The 23270-nt window shown below is 40.2% G+C and overlaps 1 protein-coding gene across 15 annotated transcripts in view; it reads right to left on the bottom strand.

Annotated features, from left to right (window-relative positions):
• Positions 1-22439, bottom strand: part of UBR5 (ubiquitin protein ligase E3 component n-recognin 5) — an 85588-nt gene extending 63149 nt beyond the window's left edge. For 12 of the 15 annotated variants that reach the window (XM_017806392.1, XM_017806390.1, XM_017806385.1 and 9 more), the window contains exons 1-5: positions 22325-22438; positions 4234-4278; positions 3642-3723; positions 3393-3469; positions 2482-2601 (exon numbers count right to left, since the gene is read on the bottom strand). In XM_017806392.1, coding sequence (XP_017661881.1) covers positions 2482-2601; positions 3393-3469; positions 3642-3723; positions 4234-4278; positions 22325-22386 — 386 coding nt within the window. In that variant the 5' untranslated portion in view covers positions 22387-22438. Of the gene's footprint in view, positions 1-2481; positions 2602-3392; positions 3470-3641; positions 3724-4233; positions 4279-22324 lie in introns of all 15 variants that reach the window. The other 3 variants (XM_017806389.1, XM_017806388.1, XM_017806386.1) reach the window with 2 other exon arrangements.
• Between the last annotated feature and the right edge of the window lie 831 nt (positions 22440-23270).

Genomic DNA, 23270 nt, shown 5'->3' on the forward strand with positions numbered 1-23270 from the left:
CACTAGATAGTTCTCTGATCCTCATGGATGGTTTTCAAGAGATATTCTACTTTGTATCTACTCCTATTTCAGAAATCAACATCAACTCTCTACCTTGCAAAAACATGCCTGAACTGACTGAACAGTTTTTTCATTTGTATGAATCAGTATCAAAACAAGGGAGCAAAAAGGCCCTGATTCATAGAAATAGACTACTCACCATCATTACAATTATCCACTAATCTTAATTATCACCACAGAACTGTGTAAACTGAATCTAGTTTGGACTTAAGATACTCTGCTGCAATGAAAGGCAAGAGCCTCTAGTTTGTTCTTTAAGGTTAACTTTATCTTGCAATCTCTGCTTTAAAGGATATTGCATATGGTGTTATTGCTATTTAATAATCAGTATCAGCAGAACTTTCCTGCTACCAATCACTTTAAATCTCAATCTCCTTTCAAGAAAAACATTTCAAATTAGATGTGAAAAAGGTATGTTCTCTGAAACAGTATCTAATAAATTTATGTTAAAAGTCTATCACATCTAGCTAATAAAAGCTAATTAGGTAAGAATACTTCTCTTATATTTTATGGCTTAAGTTGATTACTAACACCCTTCTCTTGTTTGGTTGGGTTTTCTTTTTCCTCCTGGTAAGACCATGCAACCACAGAGCAACTCGAGTGTCTGCCTAAGACAAGGCCCTGTCAGACACATCCACATTTTCAGGATTCTAGCCAGCGACCACACAGACAATGACAAGACAAAAAGCAATTCAACGATGGCTTTAGGAAAAGTCTTGTCTCATGAGTTAGAAAGAGAATTCTAAAAAAAAAGATACTACTGAAAATGGAAAAACCCCTCAAAAATCAAGAGGAATGTGACATTTTAAATAAAATGAGCCAGTTAATCTGTTCTAGAGGTGGGAAGGCGGCTGATGGGAAAAGAATGGGGCTGAGGAGAAATCAGATTCTTCCTACAAAGGAATTCTTAATTCAACTCTCAGCAGGGAGGTGTGGGTTTAAAGAAAATGTTCCATATTAGATATTAATACTTACTACAGATGCATTTGCTACTTGAAGTTATAAACTAACAATGACATAGTTTAGACATCTAACAGTTAAATCCATCTCTATTCATATAATAATGAAAATATTCCCAGTGTGTCCTAACTTGGTCTTGTTCTAATAAAGTTGTCTAAACCTAAAATAAATATTAATATAGAATGGAAATCTTTCAGCTCATTTCTGTTTGCCTGCTAGTTTACCACATCTCTCTACTGTCCAGCAGCATGCTAGCAATTTTCCAAATCCAGTTATCTAATCTAAGGGCTCTACAGTTCGAATGTTTTCAGACTCAATTTATTAAGTTAATTATTCCTTTTATTTAACAGACTAGTTATAGTGCCTACTGCTTTTCCACTAGTTCAGTGACTTTCAACTATCTAGTTCTGAAACATGCAAGGGAAGACATACGAACTCTCAGGGTTGGTCTCCTAAGCACATAGCTTCAAACAATTTTAACCGGTTGTACTCAGTTAAAATAACAAGGCAAAAAATGTCTCACACTTCCAACAATAAGTTTTTAAACATGACAATACCAGTTTGCCTTTAACATTTAACACATGGATTTTTACGTTCAAATGCACAATGTTTGCACAAAAAGTTTGGAGAGGTAATGGGGGTTATTTTTCATGTAAATAAGGCCCAAATGAAATTAGTTTATTTGGTAATATAAACAACAAATTTGCTATCACGGAAAAGCTATAGTTCCTCCCTCTTAAATCATTCACATGCAGAAACCACAGCTTGTAAACACAGTTCTCCTTGCTATAGTTAGTAACCTTAGGAAGCAGCACAGTTCGACACATCTTACAAAAACAAAGCGATCACTGTGATTATGTAACAAAGATTAAGTTACATTTCTATAAAAAGGGACACCATCAATTTTAAAGCTAATGGTAAGAAAACTGAATCTGTACATTTAGCATATGGTACAATTTTAAAGGTTCTGAGCAACGATCTTTTTCCAATGTTCCCTTCCTATCACTATGTATAGGACTCCAGCTATCAAAACACTGGTCATGACTTGGGGAAGGAGGGCACAATGCAGTGGAGCACACAAAAGTAATGAAGGTCCTTCCTGTATAAATGCACTCATTTTCTTTATGCTTCTAGCCTACCACAGTTTAAATTGATAGTGTCCCTCTAAAAATCTGCTTTTCAAAAACCAAGGAACTAAAAAAACATTAAAAAAAAGACAACACAGCCAAAACCAGTTATTCTTCACACATATAAGAAAACTCTCTGTATCCTAGATGCTGAAGGGTCATTTAAATGTCTGTTATTTTAAACAAATTAAGTATTTTTTTATTATCCCCTACCTACACAACTGCTGTAATTATACGTTCCCTTATACATACTGCATACAATTTATATATGTGTATACACATATACTCAAATAAGGAACAAACAGATTGCAGCCTCAATCCTATCAAAACTTACCCAAGGGTGTTGCCTGCCAGTCTGCCCAGAGTTTCAGAACCAGACAGAAACCATGGGGAGTCACTAGATCTGCCTGGCCTGGATGTCCTTCCTGCCCCTGAGCCACTGCTCAACTTTGAACTGAAAGTAAAAGATGGTAAATCAGTCACAAAACAATCCCAAATGGGTTAAGAACAAAACCTGGAATCCCAGGTTGAAATTCTCAGGGACTTAATCTGGTAACATACCAGCTTAAGCAACACCCTTGGGGAATATTCCAAACTAATCTAACTGCATATTAAGAGGTACACTGGAAAAAGAAAGTGGAAAGCATGCCTAACAGACCTTATGTACATGGGCAATCCATAATAGCACAGTTGCAAATACATATTAAGCTAATTAGTGATTTGAGGTAGCAACTGTGCTAAGTCTTCTGTTAGCATATATGTATAAATTGTAATCAGGTGTTCTATCCATAAACCTGACCCTGAGTACCTACTTCGGTATTAAGTGGTTTACATTCAAATATGAATCATTCAATAGTCCTACTAAGGGGGACTTACCTGGACTGCAGACCACAGGTCTAGAAAGCGAGCCTTGCCAGATGGGACCACTTTTAGAGTGGATTCTACATGAAGCTTAATAATTTAACAGAGCTTCTTTCATAAGGATTATTTTTGGAGGAATTTGTTCCTTGAAGTTAAAGAGACCCTGTCTCATTTCTTTTAGAATCACATCTACTATTTCTTCCTACGCCAGTTTGTCAAGCTAGGCTGTTTGGCTGCATCACCAATAACCATTGTGTCTCTACTCAAAGTATCCATTCCTAAAGCAATCTACTTTGAAAACAAACAAATAAAAACAAAACCAAAAAAGCAGCCAAGCTGCTTATCAAGTTCAAAAGAATGTTTTAGAAGAAAAGCATTTCTTACCCATCACTATTCTCAGGTTTACCCAATTCCAATCTGTCTGGCTGGACTGAAAAACCAATCCTGCAGACTCTGCCATCCTGTATTTAGAACAAGAAAAGCAAACACTCAAAACTGAAATGTAAGACAAGTTACAAAAAAAATACAAACACAAGTCTTCAGTTACTGAAGAATATTGATCAATTTAATGTTAAAAGAACTAATTTTAACTGTATGGTTTCAAGTTTATTATCTGAGATTTCAGTAATTTACCTCAAGAAGAAATGCAGCGTGATTTGGTCCCACCACACACTGTTTAATAGTGGCCTGTTCCAATACATTCAAAGGAGGGTGGCTGAAAATAAAAAGTGAGGATGTATAACATTTTAAAACATTTGAAATCTGAAAGAAAATAAAAACCTAGTTGTATATGAAAGGAAAGATGTGCGGTGATGGTTACCAATATGAGAAACATTCAAGAATGACTAAACATGCATTAGTTGAAGCAACTATAATATATTTTTGATCATTAACCACACAAAATGCAGGGGAGAAAAACCTTAAAAGGTGATGTTTTCGTTTAATGTGATCGGCAATTAAAAAATGGGTTTATACTTTAAAGTAAGGAGTCATTTCATAAGGAGGCTATTTAATAATATATTTTATCATAACTGAAAACCTCCCATTTTCTTCCTGTGTTATCTGAAGCATTTCTGGACTTTAGTATTAGTAGGACTTCAATATTGAAATCCTCAATATTGAGGATTTCTAAGGCTACATCTACAATACAATCACCTGCTTCATGTTGCTGTTAGAGAAACTGTACTTTCCCAAATGATTTACAGCAGCATGTGACGTGCCTTACCTGTTTAAATTATATTTGTTCAGCTTCTCTGAAACTTCCCTCAATCTGAAACAAAAAGAAATGAAGTTGTAATTTGACGACATATTCCACGGGACATGACAACCACTTATACAGCATATTTATGACATTAGGGGGACAATTTACCACATTCAATGAAGCTTGATATAAATACTACTTGGTGCTGGGAGCCTGTATAAGAATTGGATAGTGTTCATCTTCAAATCAGGTTTTTGTTCTGGAGGGTTTTTGCTTTGGAGTTTTACCCTTGCCAAAGAACCAACGTTTGATTACATTTCTGTGTGTTTTGCAAGCCACTATCAGAAAACTCTACTCCTGCCTTGTTACAACCATTTACAACTTCACACACAAAATAAGCAGATGATGCAATGAGCATTAACTGTAGATATACCTGAATTTCCTTGTATAAGCTTGAATACAGTATCCCAGAGCAGACAGGATTATCATTTTCTAGGAAATCCAAGTATGTGGGATATTAGAGACAAAAATATGACAGTAAGTTCCCCAAAACAGAAAAGACAGGAAAACAGATGCACAAAAGCCAACATCAACAAATGATGAACAACAAATTCAGGCTAGTAGAAGAAACAATCCAGAGAAACATCACTATTTATAGGGTTATGTAAAACATTACCTTTACTAGAAGGTAAAGAATGTTTCCAAAAGTACTTCCATCTCACTTTCATGGTACCTCACCAAATGGAAGAGAACACAAAAAAAAGTGCCAATCCACAGACCACTCCTGCTCAGAGGATAGTGTCCAAAAGTGGAAAGCAACAGAGATAATTTCTAAGGTAATTTCTAATTCACTTAGAAAAGATCCTAAAGATCCTCTACAGGTAGCAAAGATTCTCTTGTAATATCAGGTAGGCACTTCAGTTAAAGCTTGGGCTCCTTTGTTCCCAAAGGACACAAACAATCTGAAAAAGACCCCAGAGAGCTTCCAGCTGTATTCAGAGTATTCACATTATATCAAGATACAAAATCTAGATGAACCCTGTAAAAATTATGCAAGGTCTTCTGAATTAAGAAAAATCATCTCATCTTTGGTATCATATTCATCCTAGCATAAATCAGCAACACCTTTCTAAACCTAACAAAAAGACATGCACAACAGCACTGCTTTCCTCTACTTGAATCCATGTCTTTAAATCCTTTATTTTCACTTGCTTCATTTCACTTTCTACACACAGACTATTATGGACAACAGACTTCAGCTACTTGCAAACCCTGAGCATGAGAAAGAATACCAATTAGAGGTACAAACAGTCAAATCTTAACATTATCAAGTGTTTAACTCTAAAGCATTTGTTCTGAGGGAAAACATAGGAAAAAAAAAATGTATGTCTGCTTGAGAAACAAGGTGATTTATACTGATAGAAATAACTTCCATGCCCAAGAAGAAAGGACCACAGTGAAAAGACAGCAGGAAGGAAGTGAACGTGCTTAGAATTGCCTTTTGCTATCCAAGCCAAGCTGCTGGTTTGTAAGTAGGCGATTTCACACTCCCAATTTCCAGCCACAACTACTTCACACAGGCCAAGAGTACATAGCCAGATAAGGTTTAGGAAGAAAGCCCACAAAAGGAAAAGAGAAAAAGCACACCTCATATGCAATCTGCGTGAAAAGTACCCCACAAGAGTGATCTACTGCGGGAGACTATGGAATGAACCCTGAAGATGAATGGCACACACTCCACAGCTTACCATAGGGTTTTACAAAGCCAACAGGGATCTGCTGCGTCATATATGACAAGTTAAACATTCCTGAAGTTTCATGTCTTAAGTGTATCACCTAACAGCTTCCCACAGGAATCCTGAGCAGTTTCCCACTAACATTTCTCCCATGAGTTATAATTCTAGAATAGGAAAACCTGCCTTTAAATTCACTGCACTGACTATAAGAAAAGCTGACATCAAAAAAAGTAGCGCTTTATTGGAGACGGTTACTAAAATAATCTATGAGCAACATTTAAAGCTTCCTTATCTGAGCCTTGTGTCACAAGATCTGAGCTCTACCAAAGAAATAGACATCTTTCAATTTGAAAAACACCATCATAAACCTTTTATAGGGAAAAAAAAAGGCATAATAGGAAAGAAATATGCACAGAAAGCTAAGACTTGAATACTCAGTGAATCCATGAGTAACATCAGCCTCAAGAGAGTAGGTCTATCTGCAACAAGCACAGGTCAAAAGGGATCTAACATTGTCGAAAAAAAGGCTGCTGTCAACCTTTAAGGGGAGGGAGCAGAGCAGGATATAAATGACAATGCTGAAAGTACTAAACTCATCTAGGGAAAGAAAAAAAAAAGTAAAAACGATCTCACACCCCAAACATCTCATATGCAGCTGCTGTAACAGCAAAACTACTGAGTACCGCCAATAAACTTAAAAGATCCGTGAGGACTTGAACGTGATGTAGAACATCACTGAGTGAAAAAGGAGTTGTTCTTTAGCTCCATGTCCCTGCTGGGCTGCTGGTTTCACCCTCTCTCCTCCCATTCCTTGTGCTGGCACCAGCATTCACATGAACACCAGTCACAAAACTAAACCAGCAGGAAAACAAGAACAAGGCAGAAAGATGTGTTTATATACTCTGTATGGAGAATATGTCTGTGCAAATAAAAACTCTAAATAATTTCACAAAAACATTTCCTGCAGCAATCCAAGCCTTTCTACCTGCACAATTGCAGGGCACTGTAGCATTGACCCTCTGAAGGAAAAAAGCTTTATTTTAACAATACAATGCAATCATTTCAACTGATGGTGCGCTGGAGGAAGAGGTACAGGTAGAGATGATTTAATCAATTCTCACATTAAGGAAGGTCAACATTTCCACTAAGACCTTTCTGTGGTAAAACAATCTCCAATACAAATGCCTCAACAGGCTATGCTTTGAAAAATTCTCATTAAAGGCAGTTAAACTATTTCAAAGGACCAAGTTAGAAGCAACATGTATTTTGATCACAAAGAGATCTTTGGGGAAATCCACTATCTTTGCAATGCTTTTAGACAAAAAGGTTAGCGATGATAGCTCCTGTATCAAGACACACATTCTTTAAATATTCTTAATTAATTCTTAATCCAAAAACTCTTGCAAGGAAAACAAAGTCAGTTTGTCCAAGCCAAGTATGGATTTTTTTTCATTCTACAAACTAATCAGAATAGAAGGGAACTATGCTCACACTAAGCAACTGAAGAAGCTCTAGGTCAGGACTACAGCAGCTCAGATTTCCCACATGACACTTTTATTCATCACAAGATATTACTTCTTTCGAAGTACATTTCTATTTCCAGACAAGTTTAGCTCAGGACCCATCCTTTCACCAGATCTTGCTTTATAAAACCAAGGCTCAAAAATGCAAGAGTTGCAGAGAAACTCCATTTTAAAGTACTAAGTATGTGACAGAAAAACTGGACTTCAGTATATTTATAATAACTGTACCCTATTTAAACAATTGCTTAAATCCACATAAGCAAAATACTGTTTTACAATTTGTGCTTCTACTCAATTTCTAAGAATAAAAATCTTCTGTTTTAAAGCAGGCAGGCTGTCCCAAGAATTATTTTTCTTAAGACACTATAGACTTCTATAGTACATGTTCACTATACTCAATTCCCTGCACCAGCAACAGCCCTACCTTGCCAGTCATCCTGCAGGAATACTCAACCTTCTTGAGTAATTCCATCATGTCAGCAACAGCTGACCAACAGACAAGACATAAGACATAAGCAGAACCTTCTTACTGCTTTAAGATTTTAGAATAATTCAATTAATGTATGCTCATCTTTCTCCCTGCATGTTAGGAAACTAAGTTACATCATCTGCATCTGCAAGATCGTCTCAGGCAATTTAACATGAAAAGTGCACTGTAAATAGAAATCATATATAGCAAGATGTAAATAATTTTCCCCTCAAAAACTTACTTGCTGTTGAACAGAAACAGTATTTACAGGTGCTAATATCTAATCTGACATTTTGCAGCTTTGATCAAATAACAGTACATCTAGCACATGTTTTTAAGTATTAAAGCAATTTCTGCCACCTCAGAGATTGATTTCTATCATAAGGAAAGCTATTTTTCATTTTTCGCTACAACTTTAGACTACGTTTTTAAATGTCAGCTACGTCCTTAAAGAACACACAGTAAAAATCACTGCAGCTAAGCAATCCAAACAAAGGATTTAACCACAGAGATGTAAAATACAATGTTCACATACTGCCTGTCTCCAGAAGAATGCAAGTCTTTCTGTACTCGGCAAGTAACACTCAGAATCCCACACACAATATTCAGAACATTCTCTTGGATTTTTCCTGAAGCTCCACCTTCATAGCCTTAAAAAATTATTTGTTCACTTTAAAGTTAAAATATCAGGCAAGGCCCCACCACAAGAGCTTTCATCACTTCAGCACCACATGGTGATGGTAAGAGTTGCAGAGGAAGAAAATAAAAGGTACTTTAAAACAAACAAACAAACAACACTGTTTGGTATGATGAACAACTTTGAGTAGGGAAATATAAACAGAACTATTTCAGTCCTGGTAGATTTTTCTAAGTGATCAGGCCTCTTTAAGACAACTTAATATATTGCCAATGAAGTCTGTAAGGCAACAAACGAGACACTCACACCAGAGCAGACAGAAGGACACAAGTACTGCTTTTCCAAGGGAAGGCTAATAATAATAATAATAAGCAAATATCCAAGGGGACATACATATGAAAAATCAATTCAAGCACTGGAAAACAGTACTGAGTAACATACCTATCACCACTTATCACCATCTCCATCCCTCAGTTGAGCCCCTGAAGTGCTCTGAGCACAGTGAGCCAGACCCAAGGAGGCACCTTCGTGGCCAGTTTGCAGGTTTTGGCCCAGCAGAGTTGCACAGCCTCCAGATCAAAGCCCTCTCACACCTGCCTGTCTTGAATCACATGGAAATGAGCTCCTGTGCCTGTCTATCAGTGTCATGAAAACAGAGTCTCAGAAATGCAGAAAATGAACACCAATGAAAAACTTAGGCAAATATGTTGCCTTTGCTTCCTAATGCCAGCATGTCCTGGACACCAGACATGACATTGATATAAAGTCACATCCAGCTACCTTCCATGACACAATACAGCATACAAAAGGATCCTGTCCTCGATTGCCACGTCAAACATCAGAGAGCAGTCTCCAAAGAGGCAGCCTTCCACAGCTACACCTTTCTCCTACTGGAATTAATGAAATTTAGAGTGTGCTTTAAGTCATTCTGGGTACTAAGGGGGGAGTCCATAAACACCCATATGCTGAAGTACCTTCAAAAGCAAGCAATAAGACTATCTGTACAAAACAAAGTAATGCACATAAGAAAAAAAAAAAAAAAAAAGACATTCTCAGGGCAAGTACAAAATGACAGGCTCCAAGGTAACCAGTACTACTCAGCAGGAGAGTGGGACAACATGTTTAGACTATAATACACAGATCACTGAAACAAACTAGATGACAAAGAAACTCAGTGCTCCACTCAGTAATCAGGGGTACTAGGGCTTACCCTGTGTCCTTCTCTACCTTTCAAGAAATATAAATTAGGACTATTTGGTTATTACATACTAAACCAACACGTACAGCTCAGGAAATCCCTGAGTTGCAAATCCACAGAAGCTAGAAAAGCATCACTGTATGTTTGCCCTGTTCTAACACTTTTCCTGTCACCAAGTACTGTGGTCTCTGCCACAAAGAGGCGGAAAACAAGATGGAGTTGACTTGAACAGCTTCAACATCTCTTGTATTTCATGGTATCAACCCACACAGTTTGACAGAATATGGTTCCCAAACTTTATTTCCTATTTTGCAGGACTATTAGTTTGGCTGATAAATGCAGTTCTGACCATTTAATAATCCTCTCTGGAACAATGGTAACATGCTGTGCTGGATCAGTAAGCTGCAGCAGAAAGCTAATATGGCAAAGATCAAACAAATTAATCTCTTAAAAACAGCTTTCTGCAATATCACTGAAAAGTCTTCAGATAATACAGTAACTGCGGAACGAAAATTCCCTTAGAGCAGACCATCAGTATTTAATGATATAACAACACTGATGTAGACAATGACATAAGTTAGGTATAAACTAGCCCACAAGAAGGTTAAAGCAGGACAAGAAAAATTAGCAAAGACAGGATAGAAGCAAAGACATTAGAAGGTTAACAACAGATACCCACCAATATCTAATATTCAGTTAAATACACACTACAGAGGCAGGTAAAATGACTTAACCATCTTCTTCACCTTTATAGAGTGTAAGCATGTATTTTAGTTCTAGTTTTAAGAAAACAAGGCAGATTTCACATCACTGTATAGAAGAAAAAGGGGAGAGCAGTGGATATGGTCTACCTAGAGCCTTTAGCAAGGCTTTTGACAGTCTCCCATAAGGTCCCCATAGAGGAGCTGTTGATGTTCAGGCTGAATGAGCGAACAGTGGGATGAACCGAAAACTGTCTGAACAGCTGGGCCCAGAGGGTGGTGGTCAGTGGCACAAGGTCTGGTTGGAGGCCAGTGACCAGCAGTGTATCCCAGGGGTCAGTGCTGGGTCCACTCCTGCTCAACACCCTCATTAATATGTGGATGACAGGGCAGTGTGTATCCTTGGCAAATTTGCTGACGACGCCAGACTGGAAGGAGTCACACTGCCATCCAGAGCACAGCAACCTCATGACCTCCAGCAAGGGAAGGTGCAAAGCTTTGCACCTGGGGAGGAATAACCCCATGCACCAGTACATGTTGGGGACTGCCCGGCTGGAAAGCAGCTTGCCAGAAAAGCACCTGGGAGTCCTGGTAGACACCAGGTTGAACATGAGCCAACATGCTTTGCATTCTGGCTGCAATAGACAAAGTACTGCCAGTAGGCTGAAGGAGGAGAGCATTCCCTTTATTCAGCACTCGTGAGGCCACATCTGGAGTTCTGGACTCCCCAGCACAAGAGATATGAACATACTGCACAGAGCCCAGCAAAGGGACACAAAGAGGATTAGGGCACTAGAGCACCTCTCAGATGAAGAAAGGCTAAAAGAGCAGAGACTTCACCCTAGGGAAGAGAAGGTTGTGGGGGGATCTTATCAACACATATGAACACCTAATACAAGGGTAGTAAAGGGGACAGACCAGGCTCTTTGCAGTGGCACCCAGTGAAAGGACCAGAGGCAGTGAACACACATTGAAACACAGGAAGTCCTGTCCGAATATGAGGAAACACTTCTTTTGCTGTGAGGGTGACCCAGCACTGGCACAGGTTGCCCAGGGAGGTTATGGATTCTCCATCCTTGAGAGTTATTCAAAAGCCATCTAAATATAGTTCTGAGCTACAGACAGCCCTGCCTGAGAACAGGAGTCGGACCAGACCATACCCACCCAGAGGTCCCTTCCAACCTCAGCCATCCTGTGATTGATATTGAGGACTTACTGATTTCAGAAGGTGATCTCCACGCATTTGACTTGAAGGCATGGCAACAAAAAGAAGGGTTTTGCCATTGAAATGCTAGGAGCTCATGCTTTGCTATAGAATCCCTGTAAGATCAGTGGCACAGAAAAAAAGTTATGCCACAGAGTGAGGAAAGTGTCTGAGACATTAGACATTCACTAAAAGCATTCATGGGTATTCAAATACCCAGATGGAAGAACTCTGTTTCTCTAGCAGGAACAGCAAGACGAGGGACAGCCACTAGTAGGACTTGTGAAATGCAGCACTAGATGCCTCTGATTAGCAATGAATTTTTAAGCTGGCTGACTGGTTTCTTTAGCTCAAAATCTACTTACACCCTTTCTTCAGATTTAAGTGACACTGAAAACATCCCCTTCTGAATAGAGAAAAACCCCAAACTGTAACCCCACACCACAGTGCAAAGCACAGCCATAGCCCAGCTCAAGAGGAATACAAAGTCAATTACGTCTTTTAAATAAGCAAACACCACAAGCTATGAAACAGCACAGCCCCTTTTTTGAAAGAAAGCTGTAATGAAAAGTCTGAATATGAACAGAAAGAAACCGCAAATGGCATGATCCTGACAGGACTACCACAGAGCAGTTACAGCACACCTACATGTTCTTTAGCACATTATCTAGAGGATTCGGTAGTAAAGTGCAGCTACAAGTTGCCTAAATGCCTAGTGGTGTTTCTGTGGAAAAAAGAAAAACACACTACAGGAGAATGAGTCACTCTCAATCTGATGCCCTTCTATGGCAGCAGACTTCCAAAAGTATGGGTCGCAAATTCAGGCAATACAAGACAGAAATCTGTTCTCTGGTGCAAAATGCATCAAATCATCATTTTGTGTTCACAGATTCCGTTCAACTGTACAGATTCCTTGCAGCTGCAAAAAAATGTTTTGTTTAACATTTAGCAGAAGGCTATTTCTTCAGCCAGAACACCACAACAGCTAAACAACTGCATCAACCAACTCAGTTGGGCGAGAGTTCTGAATCTGAAAACAACTGAGGTTGTAAACTATTTAACTATCCATCATTTCAGTAAGTACATCCTCTTGTGACAGTGAAATATGTATAATGGCAATTTAGAACCCCATGGTTCTAAATTCAAGGATACTTGAAGAACACATACATGATAATAACATGAGCCAGCATTACTACATGAACAACATACGTATGTTAGCCACCAAAAGTAGCTACGAAGCTGTACACTTGTTTAACTAGAATGAGTAAAAGTTAAAGACCACATCTAGGCAAAGAAGGAAAAACATCTTATTTTTTACTGTCAGAGCATCGCTCTAGTGATTCCACTAAAAAAAATTGCTATCAAAATAAAAATCCAGTCATTGAAAATCTTAAAACCTTTTTGTGTCCCATCATGATAAGATTGTTAATGCTCCTTCAGGAGTTAATTATGAGCCACCAGGGAGGCTGTGAATCTACCAGCATACCAGCTTAAAACCTGGAGACAGGTTCTGGTCCCAGCTGAGGCTACTGCAAGAACCTACATCATAATCTCTCCACCATTTTCCTTTGCTCTAAGCTTTTGGAAGCCACGACCACTTTGTGCAAAGTTGGAAAATGGCCTTTGATTTGAGCATTCAAATGCTATAAAAATATTTTTAAAAGTAAGAACTGTCACATTATTAAATACTTTGTGTCTTGGCTAGAGAAAAGCAACTGTATATTTTGTACAAGTGATTTTATTAAAAACAAAGCACAAACAAGAACTGAATTCTAATTGCTTTGCAATGAAGTCCAATGAGCTTATTCTCATGCTGAATTAGTTTTAGCAACAGGGAAAGATCATTTAGCATGTCCAGTCCTTTACTTGCCAACTCCTCCAATTCCAAGCCTTGAAGTATTCAACAAACTCTGACATCACAGTGTCATCTGCATGTCACTTTTTCAAACTTGTTAAAAACTGCCTTTTAAATACCACGGACTCCCCTCCTCACAGTCTTCCACTAAACACACATCTTCAAAACACTCCTCTCAAGACACTACATCTTTGATTTAGATAGGAATGGAATGAGGCCTGGCATAAGGAGTAGAGAGCAAGCACCACGCCAGAAAAACAAGCGGCCAAATCGCTTTGTCAGATGCACAGTACAGGCGAAATAACTCAAAAGAAAGCCCAGCTTCTGAGGTGCACAGCTCATCACAACACTTTTTTGCACTGCTGAAAAGAGATTCTCTTTCCCATCTGTCCGTACCCCAGCCACGAAACTCCAGGTGCTTCCCCTCAGAGTAACCAGTGTTTGGTTCCTCTACAAGACCCTGTGAAGCAGCAGCTTTAGTACCTCCTGCTTCACATTTTGCCTACGGCCATCATATTTCAGGTAACAATCTTGCCAGATACAGATTCTGCACCATAAGAGAAAGAAACGAAGCTTCGACCATTCCAGCAAACAGCCTGTCATTCCCCAGCCTCCCCATGAGGAGCAGGGCAATAATTGCCAGATTACCTTCTGCCTACCCAATCTGCCCCACAATGACAAGAATATGGGATGATCCATATCACTGGAACACTTTATTAAGTACCTTTAAATTACTGCTCTAGAGACAGATACATTTTGTCAAAGTCAGCGAATTGTGTATACAATGCCTTACTAAAAAAAAAAATTAAAAATATAGAAAATGAGAAAAGAAAAACTGCTGTTACTAATGTATTAAGAGTGGTCAAAGACAAAGGAAAGAGAGTTCCGACAACTAAGAGGTCTTCATTAAAGGTCAGACAACAATAACTCATTTATATTAAAAAATATACAATAGATTAAAAGCCATAAATCCTCTTTAGAATAACATCTCTTGATATTTACTAGAAAGAGAAAAAAATGCAGCCCTGATCATTTTCAGGCTGCATAGAGTACAGCAAAATTTCATACCATAAATGAAAGAATAAACACTGAGAGACACATTCAAGAAAATTAATTTTGCAAAATGAACAAGAGATTAAAATTATACCACACTTATTGAAGGAAGTGACAGATTCCAATGGCTTCAAATGACAACAGAGTAAGGCCTACATTCAACTTCATTCACATGTGCAAGTATTCATTTTCCAGTCAAGCTTTTGGTAAAAACCTTGCAGCACAAACATTTGTCTATGTTAAGTCAACGTCAGATTCCACATTGAAAGCTACATAGTGAAATTACAATTTTTAGTATAATCCAGAGATCCCAATCAAAAAACATCTCACTGTATCAGAACTATCTACATATACAGAGATAACCTACTCCAAAGGTGAAAAAGGTGAGTTTAGGGAAACCTAATGGACAACAGATTATGAAGTATAATGTAAGACTGTAAGCAAATTTTTAAAATGCTGTTTTAACACAGGCTTGTCTTAAACTAATCAACTATGACATCTACAGTGCATAGAAAATACGACAAAATTAGCATCCATCTTAACTAGAGATGAGGGCAAACATAGCTGCACAAAGTAACACCACCAAGACCTGGTACAGAGCACAGTTTTTTTCTGGGCTATCTTCTAGTGAACAGGCAAACTACAGCTGCATGGGTATGATCACCCTCAATTACTAGAGATATTTCCAACTGATCCCTTTGACAAACAAAAAAACACACCCTCCTGAATGTGGGTTGTTTTTTGGAGTTTTTGTTTTGCTGAAGACAAATTTCCTAAGATTACTGAAGTCTCCAGCAACCTTGGTACCTTCATCTGTTGAGTTACACGACTGTTGTCACAAACTAAACCAGCAGATCTCATGGCTGGCAATAAAACAACAGTGACAGTGAGAAGTTCCAACACAGTTAATGCTGGCTGTAGCAGTGAGACTCGTGAGATGAAGACGAAATTTTAAAAGACTGCAAATTCTACAGTCACGTTGCTCCTCAAGCGGAACCAAATCAGCAGATGAGCAGTGCTCCCACCTTACACCTTCTACTCAGTTTTACAATGTCTTTCAACTGTTTAGAATTGTCAAACTTCATACCTTTGTATCACTGAGTACATGTTCTCTCCCAAATAAAACAAAAAACTCTTTAAATTGAAACAAAATGCTAATTTTCCTTGGAGGGGAAGGGTAAGAGAAAAGGAAGCAAGGTTGGTTGACTGCTTTTTTTAAGGACAGAAAGACTTTAAGAAATAGATTACAGAGTTTATTGTCAAAATAGTTCTATGCCAGAAAGAGAAAATAAGATCTGAAGTCTGGATAATTATTCCTGTAGTGGAATAACTAATGCTGTGTTCATCCTCATTTAAACTGTCAGGCTTACAGTTTTGGAAAAAATACACGTGCACCCTGAAAATTACATATGCACATTTATTTCAGTATTTTTTTCTCCAAATGATTCCTCTTGATTTACAATCCTCTTGCCACTACAACCAGGCCTCGCCTTCATGTTCTCTCTGGGGCATATACAGACACCAACCACTGCAATCTTCTATGTGAAGTTGTTTTTAAGAGACAAATCCTTAGTGGACTTCAGTGAATCCAAGCTTAAAAAAAAAAATGTAAAAGCACAAGTAGTTTTTGTTTATGTTTTTTTCCTGCGTAAGTGGCTGTTGAGTTGATGCAGAGAAAAAACAGCAGCTTTTACAAGAAGCATCTTGCAAATTTAACTACCTAGATTGCTGCTAGTGTAATCACTACAATAAAATACCTCAAACTCCCTTCTCTTCTTTATGTAACTTTCAGATACCTACTACCATCAATTTAAGTCACCAGTGATTAACTGTGCCATAACTGTGAAAACACAGGTACAACACACTGCAGAGTTTGCCAAGCTTAGGTACATCCTTGGTTGTTTTTCTTCAACTGTCAAGTCATTTTTCATGTAGATATAATTGTATACTGAATAGTTATGTACTTTAGACAGTTCAAGAAGGATGTTTTTTACAAACATTCTACATGGCAATTAGAAAATTCAATAAATAATACTATACAAAAAACTACCTCAAATGTATGTTATTGTTTATAGTTTTTAGCTTTTACAAATATATAGCACATAACTGTTTTTGACTGATACCTTACTGTTGTTAGAATTTAAAAAGTTGTTTTCTGACAGCTGACTTTCAGTGCCAACCTTAAAACATGGCTATTGATATCTTAGTCCATTAATCTTACTTTATCATTGGTCTAACAACAGATATGCTCAAACCTCACATATGATTTGAGAACACAAAAAGAAGCAACATTTGTGCCTCAATTACTATTTTACTAAATTCCTTGTGACAGATCACAACTACTCTCAGCCCAGATCACATTCACAGTACAGTTTCACATTACAGTAGCCAAAATAAACTTGCTGCTTTCAAAATGGAAGGAACTCAACCCCGCTTCCTCTTCCCTGTTCTTCATTCCCAACTCTCCCTCTTGCAGCACCTTTTAAAATCTCCCCTTTCTTATGCATCTATTCCGATGCTCACCCAACCAGAGATAAAGCAGGGCTATCTTTATATCATTTCAGCAAATTAAGTCAGTTTTCTGCGGGATCAGACACTTACAATTAGTGCAAGGTAAGAGATGGGGAAAATAAACCTCCGCCTTCAGAAGGGAGCAATTGCTTTGACTTACAACATCTCAGGAAAGTTTCAGCAAGAACATTCACAGACTATTACATATATACTCTCTAAAAAGCAGCATGTGGGGCATGACAAACAATTGTAACCAAAGAGGACCCTGGCAGAGCAAAGTCCAAAAAGACCTACAGTATTGGCCTGTGTATAAGTAACTTTTCATATTCAACCAGACATGAAATGATGCTTATGTGTAAATTCTGATGCTTAATTTCCCAAATTACTGTTCATAAATAACAATAGTGAAGTAAAATCAAATCTTAATGCACTGCTGCTGCATGTATGAATCCTATAACACCCTGTATAACCACAGTGGTGGTGCGAACCTTTTGATGCAGCCAGAACAGTTTATTTTGTAAAAATGTTTTTCCAGCTGATGACAATAATAATAATGCCATGACAGTCATACCCTATCCCTCACTCTCTTCTGAAAGAAGTCAATTTAAATTTGGTTATGCTTTCAAGAAATTAATCTTAAAACCAAAGTCAATGCTTCTCTTCTCCCATTAGTAAATTTTCATCAAGCAGCTGTAACTTAGGGAATTCAAGTACTACATCAGTTATGTTTTCCCATTAATTAAACCATCTATTCCTGTTTGTGGCAGGCTACCTGCACTTGTGCTAAAGTAGATTAGGAAACAGTTTAAAGCATACCAAAATAAATCACTTGAGCTAAAAGGAGTACTGTATTATTTGCAGAAAACTTGCAGATTTTCCATTTAGGAACACATCCGTCAATCCCTTTTTTCCCCCAGCTTTGGGCAGCAATGCAGATCACACATGAGAAACAGCAGAGAAGTTCATGCTGGGGTTGCCTTCCTCTCCCCAAGAGCACAGGTACTCTCCCAGCACACCTGTAGGTGTACAAGAGGGAGTTCAAGGCTAAACAAACACTTTCATTATCAGGAGCTCTCTCTCCCTCTCTGTGCACAGCCGAAACATCAGCTCCACATCCCTGCTGGCTCCCTGCACAGCCACACCACACCCTCCACCAGCTCCTGCCAGCAACATCTGCTTGAGATTTTTAACAGATTTGCTCATCAGTAAATGCAAGAGGGGGTGTCTGCCAGAGTAGCAGCCACATATCCACTGATCACTCGCAGTACCTTGAAACGATGTACAGACTAAAAAGGTGTGTTCTTGCAAAGGACTTTTTTCCACAGAAACAGATTATCAGAGAATGTAAACAACACAGGTAATGCAAAGTACACTACTTCATTTTTCAGTTCAGGCACAGGCCTAAAGTAAGTAATATTCAAATAACAGAGAAAGGCATTGAATATATTAGTAAGGGAAAACAAAGTCACGTAAGAGCCAGATCCCCCTTTCTCCCCCCAAAGATGACTGTGCATACAGACTCACTGAAGCTTCAAATGAACTTTTCTTGGCTGCACTAATGGTTTCAAAGACCTTACTGCCAGAAAACCTACTACATGGCACTTCTTCACACTTATCTTAAACTCAGAATACCCTCTATTTAACCAAATTCATTACATCTCATCTTTAAGAGGAGAGAAAAAAGCACATTAACATTGTGTCAATGACCACTTCAAAAATTACATCTTACTCTACATTAGGACTTAAATGGCTTAGCTGACAAGAATTTTCTTAGTACAAGGTAAAGACAAAGTCAAAGCTTTGAGATAAACCTTGTCCCTGAAGGTTAGTTGATGTATGGAGAGCTGTTTATGCAAGGTGAAAGACTCCCCTTCTCCTACAGAGTAGCAAGTTAAACTGCTACTCTGAGGTTTCCTAATAGCCAAGAAAAGGCTATTTGTCATGGTTACACCCACTTCCTAATCCAACGTAAAATTAAGAAATATACTAAGAAGAATTTACTGAGATTAACTTATCTATGAAATTGCACCAAACTTCCTTAACAAAGCACAAAGTCTCCTGCCCTAAAAGAGGTGGATTATCAACAAAATATACTTGACACCCAATGCAACAGAAGCTGGACATCTCTTTTTCAAATATTAAAGCCATTAATTATTTACATAGCAAATACTCTATGGAGTTGTTTTTCAAACTGCAGGCCATACCCAATTTTTCTCCCATTAAACTTTTCATATTCAGTTTACAGAGAACAAATTGCTCGGGGGAAAAATTCCGAGTTACCTATCTTCCTAAATAAACTTACCAGAAAAAGCTTAATTACTTCACTTCATCAAAAACAAAAGCTTAGCCTACTATTCATTTCAAAAAATGAATCCTAACACAACTGCAAAATTAAGTATAACCTTGTCCTCTATGAACTCTCTTCAGTGTCACCAGCTCCCTGACATCTGAGTGAAGAAGCCTACACAGCTTCAGCTTATTTGAGAGAGGACTAATAACTACCATCGAGGTACAATATTAACCAGCATTTGTAAAAACACTAGTTAAGAAGTACTTTCAGATGATGAGTAGGCATGCTCAGGAGTCCTCCAATTATTTGTGGTTCTACAGTTCCTTTTTCCTTTTTTCTTTGAAGTGTTTTACCATTCTCTGAGTTGCTGCATGAATAGGAGGGATACCAAATTAAACAGAAAACCGAATAAAAGCTGTAGAATAGAATGAGAGAAACTGCACCAAACCACACTGGAAAAAACTACTTGGAGACTACTTAAGAGCAGAGCAATACTTCAGGAGAGGACGCTTTCCGAACACACTTCACTCTCTTCACACGTCTACACTGATAATGTTAAACATAATGTATCAAATACTTGATTATAAAAATTCCAAAGTGTCCTGTATCCTGAACACACAGGGATTGCACCAATAAATGCCTCGTGCTTTAAGATGTGATTATTCTTTAGATACAGAGCACAGATCCATTACTGAAAGCAATCTAATTGATGCTTTACGTACACTAGAGATGAAAGCATATAATGCAGAATTATGATCCCAAAATCAGATTTTGAGAAACAATTATCATTCAGAATACAGACAGGAAAAAAAAACCTAACTGACCACTGTCGGGGGCTACTGACCACTGTCTGCAGCAGAGACTCAAAAAAGAGAGGAAAGAAAGATCCTAGAGACATGAGACGTTTCAAGATCCTAACATCTGTGAGTACGTACACAAGAATTTATTAAGCTATCTGGAGCCTAATCTACATTGACAGAATAGTAATAAGCAGTAACGCTACTGATAAAATTGAACTGGCATTTCCAGCACATATGTGTGTGCCTCAACCCTACTTATGAATCATTCTGATTTCACTGCATTACAAGTTCTGATACACAGCTACTGCATTTTTAGTAAAATTATATTTATGAAGTGGAAATTTCTAACTTGCAGATCAGATCAAGGAGCTGCTTGATTTTTCAGAATAAGTCACTACTTAACAGCACTTCTGCAGCTTTCTCCACATATTAATTACCACACATTAGGAAGCTTCCTCTATCAAATAGTAGTCTTAAGAAGTGCTGCTGTGGTAAGAAGGGAAAAAATTAAAAAAAAAAACGAGGAAGCATTAGGAAGACTGAAGGGGCATCATATTTTACATCAATAAGTCAAAAGAACAGGTGACATTAAAGAAAAAACAGATGAGCTCTCTCACTCTGAGCAAAGTGTGATAATTACATGTTAAATATTTTCTAAGGGTCTATCAACATTAAAAAAAAAAAAAAGAAAATCCACTGGAGTCTTTTCAAGTTCAAAGTCCTACATCTTACTCCAAATCAAAACAGTGCAACCAGTAAAAGATCTCCTAGTACAGCATCACCTCTCAGTTTGTCACTAAAGAAAGATGGTGTATGTCAAATTTGAATGTAGTACTGTAGACAAAGCCAATCAATCCGTTAGGAATGCGGAGGCCTCCAAGGAAACAGAATTCTGTAAAATATATTATCAGGTTAAGAGGAAAAAAAATACACTCCACACTAAAACACTTCAGATTTTAGACCTATTTTATCTTTATAAGTTTCTTTTCCTCCTCTAAGGGCATGGATGAGGTAGCTAGGCCGAAATTTTGGTTTTAAAACGACCTATTTTCCTCACTATACACTCTCAAACCTCATTCAAGAGGCAGCTCAGCAAAGACTGGCCTAGGAGAAGTGACCTAACTACAAACAACTGTGAAGCGAGCTGGACTCTGGCCTACTCTGAAACCTGGTAAAATCAAAACCAGAACAATATAACCAAAAGCCCATACTTTTTAAGGCTTATAAATATTTAAATAATGTCTACGTCCATTAAATAACATTTATCTGTAGCGTAAAAAATTTAGGTTTCTACCCAGCGATGATTAAAGATATCGATTTACTCACACATAAATTTGAAAGAATTAAAAATTAAGCTTCAGATTTTTTAAGAATCCCTGTATAAAAGAACACAAGTAAAATTTACAAGCTACTACACATACCATTAGCAGGTGCTACGGAAGAAATATTTGACAGCCACACAGAGCTGTCAAATACATGTCAAGCAGTGAAGAAAATTTGGTTCATAGATTCATTTTCTCCCAAGCACTCCAGTTTCTCCCCAGCCTGCAATTTCTCTCCCCCAGTGCTACATAAAGTTGGCCGCGATGTTTTCAGGCAGGCAGCGGTCATTCCCACCTCAGCTAAAGCCGCACAGCACTGCTGATGTGGAGACCGGGCCTGCTTTTGTGCCCAGTCCCGGCCCGTGAGCGGGGCAGGCAGCGCACACCGCGGTGTGTGTGACAGCGCTGCCGCCTTTATCCCCGCTCCCGTCACTCCCTCACACACCGCGATCCCCCGCCCGCATTGTCTGTCTCGCTCCATCCCCGATTAACATCGACACGTTCTCGCTTCTTCGCCAGGGATCCCCGGGAACCTACTTCCTCGGCCACGGATCCCCAGGAACCCCCCTGCCGGGCCAGGGATCCCCGGGATTCCCCAGGCCGGCCGGAGCCCTCGTCGGGCCCACGGCGAAGGTCGCGGCCCCTCAGCCCCGCGGGGGGCGAAGCCGCCGCCGGGAGAGGCCGCTCGGGGCGGGCGGGACGCGCGGGGACCCGGCGGGGGGGCCGGGCCGGCCGCGCTGCCCCCGCCGCCCCGGGGCCCCTCCCCACACCCCCGGGGGGCCCCTCCCCTCCCCTCCGCCCCCCGCCGCCCCTCACCGGTCGTTGAGCTGGTCCTCGGTGCCCGGCAGCGGGTGCACCACAAAGTGGATCGAGGTCATGTTCCGCGCCGGTGCCCTCCCCGGCGACGGCGGCGGGAGGCGGGCGGGCGGGGGCCGGGCACACAATGGGGGCGGCGGGGGAGGGGGCGCTTGGCCTCCGTCCCTCCGCCGGGGTAGTTCGCGGCCGCCCCGGCGGGGTCGCGGGCTCTCGGCGGCCGCGGCGCTGCAGGCGCGGGTCGGGGCGGAACGGCCGCAACGGCGGCGCTCGGAGCTGGGCCCGGCCGCGCTCACGCACGCGCCGCCATCTTGGCTCCAGCGGGCCCTTCCCCCCCCGCCCCTCCCCCGCCCTCCGTGCGCCGCGCCGGGCAGAAGGCGGGGCCTGGCCGGCGCGCGGCGGCGGCGCGCGTGCGAGCCCCGCGCTCACTGGCGCGCGCTGCTCCCCCCCCCGCCACTAAGCGCGTCGCCGATTGGCTCGGCGCGGGGGCCTCGCGTCGGGGCGCGGTGACGTCATTGCGCGCGAGGGACGTAAAGCACCACGTGCCTCCCCTTCCCCCTCCCCCCCGCCCGGAGCGGGTCCCGCGGACGTCGCGCGCCGGTCCCCTGAGGCGCCGAGCGGGAGGGGCGCCGGGAAGGAAGGAAGGAAGCGGGGCACGGGTTGTGCTGTGAGGCTATGCTGGCCCCCGGGGGTACCCTGGGGGGGGGAACAGGGTTTTACCCTGCTACCCGTAGTTGCTCCAAACCTACCGCCCGTCGGTACCTGCGCGCGGGGACTGGCCCTGTCCTTTCCTCCTACTTGCGTTTATAGTCAGTTCTCCTTGCACAGCCGGCATTATTCACCTTCCTTTAGGGAGGTTCACAGAATAGCCGGAGTTGGAAGGGACTTTGGAGATCATCCAGTCCAACCCCCCTGCTAGGGCAGGGTCACCCAGAGCAGGTGACACAGG

This window comes from Lepidothrix coronata, unplaced genomic scaffold, assembly GCF_001604755.1.
Source record: "Lepidothrix coronata isolate B3197 unplaced genomic scaffold, Lepidothrix_coronata-1.0 Scaffold15, whole genome shotgun sequence".
NCBI classification, from domain to species: Eukaryota; Metazoa; Chordata; class Aves; order Passeriformes; family Pipridae; genus Lepidothrix; species Lepidothrix coronata.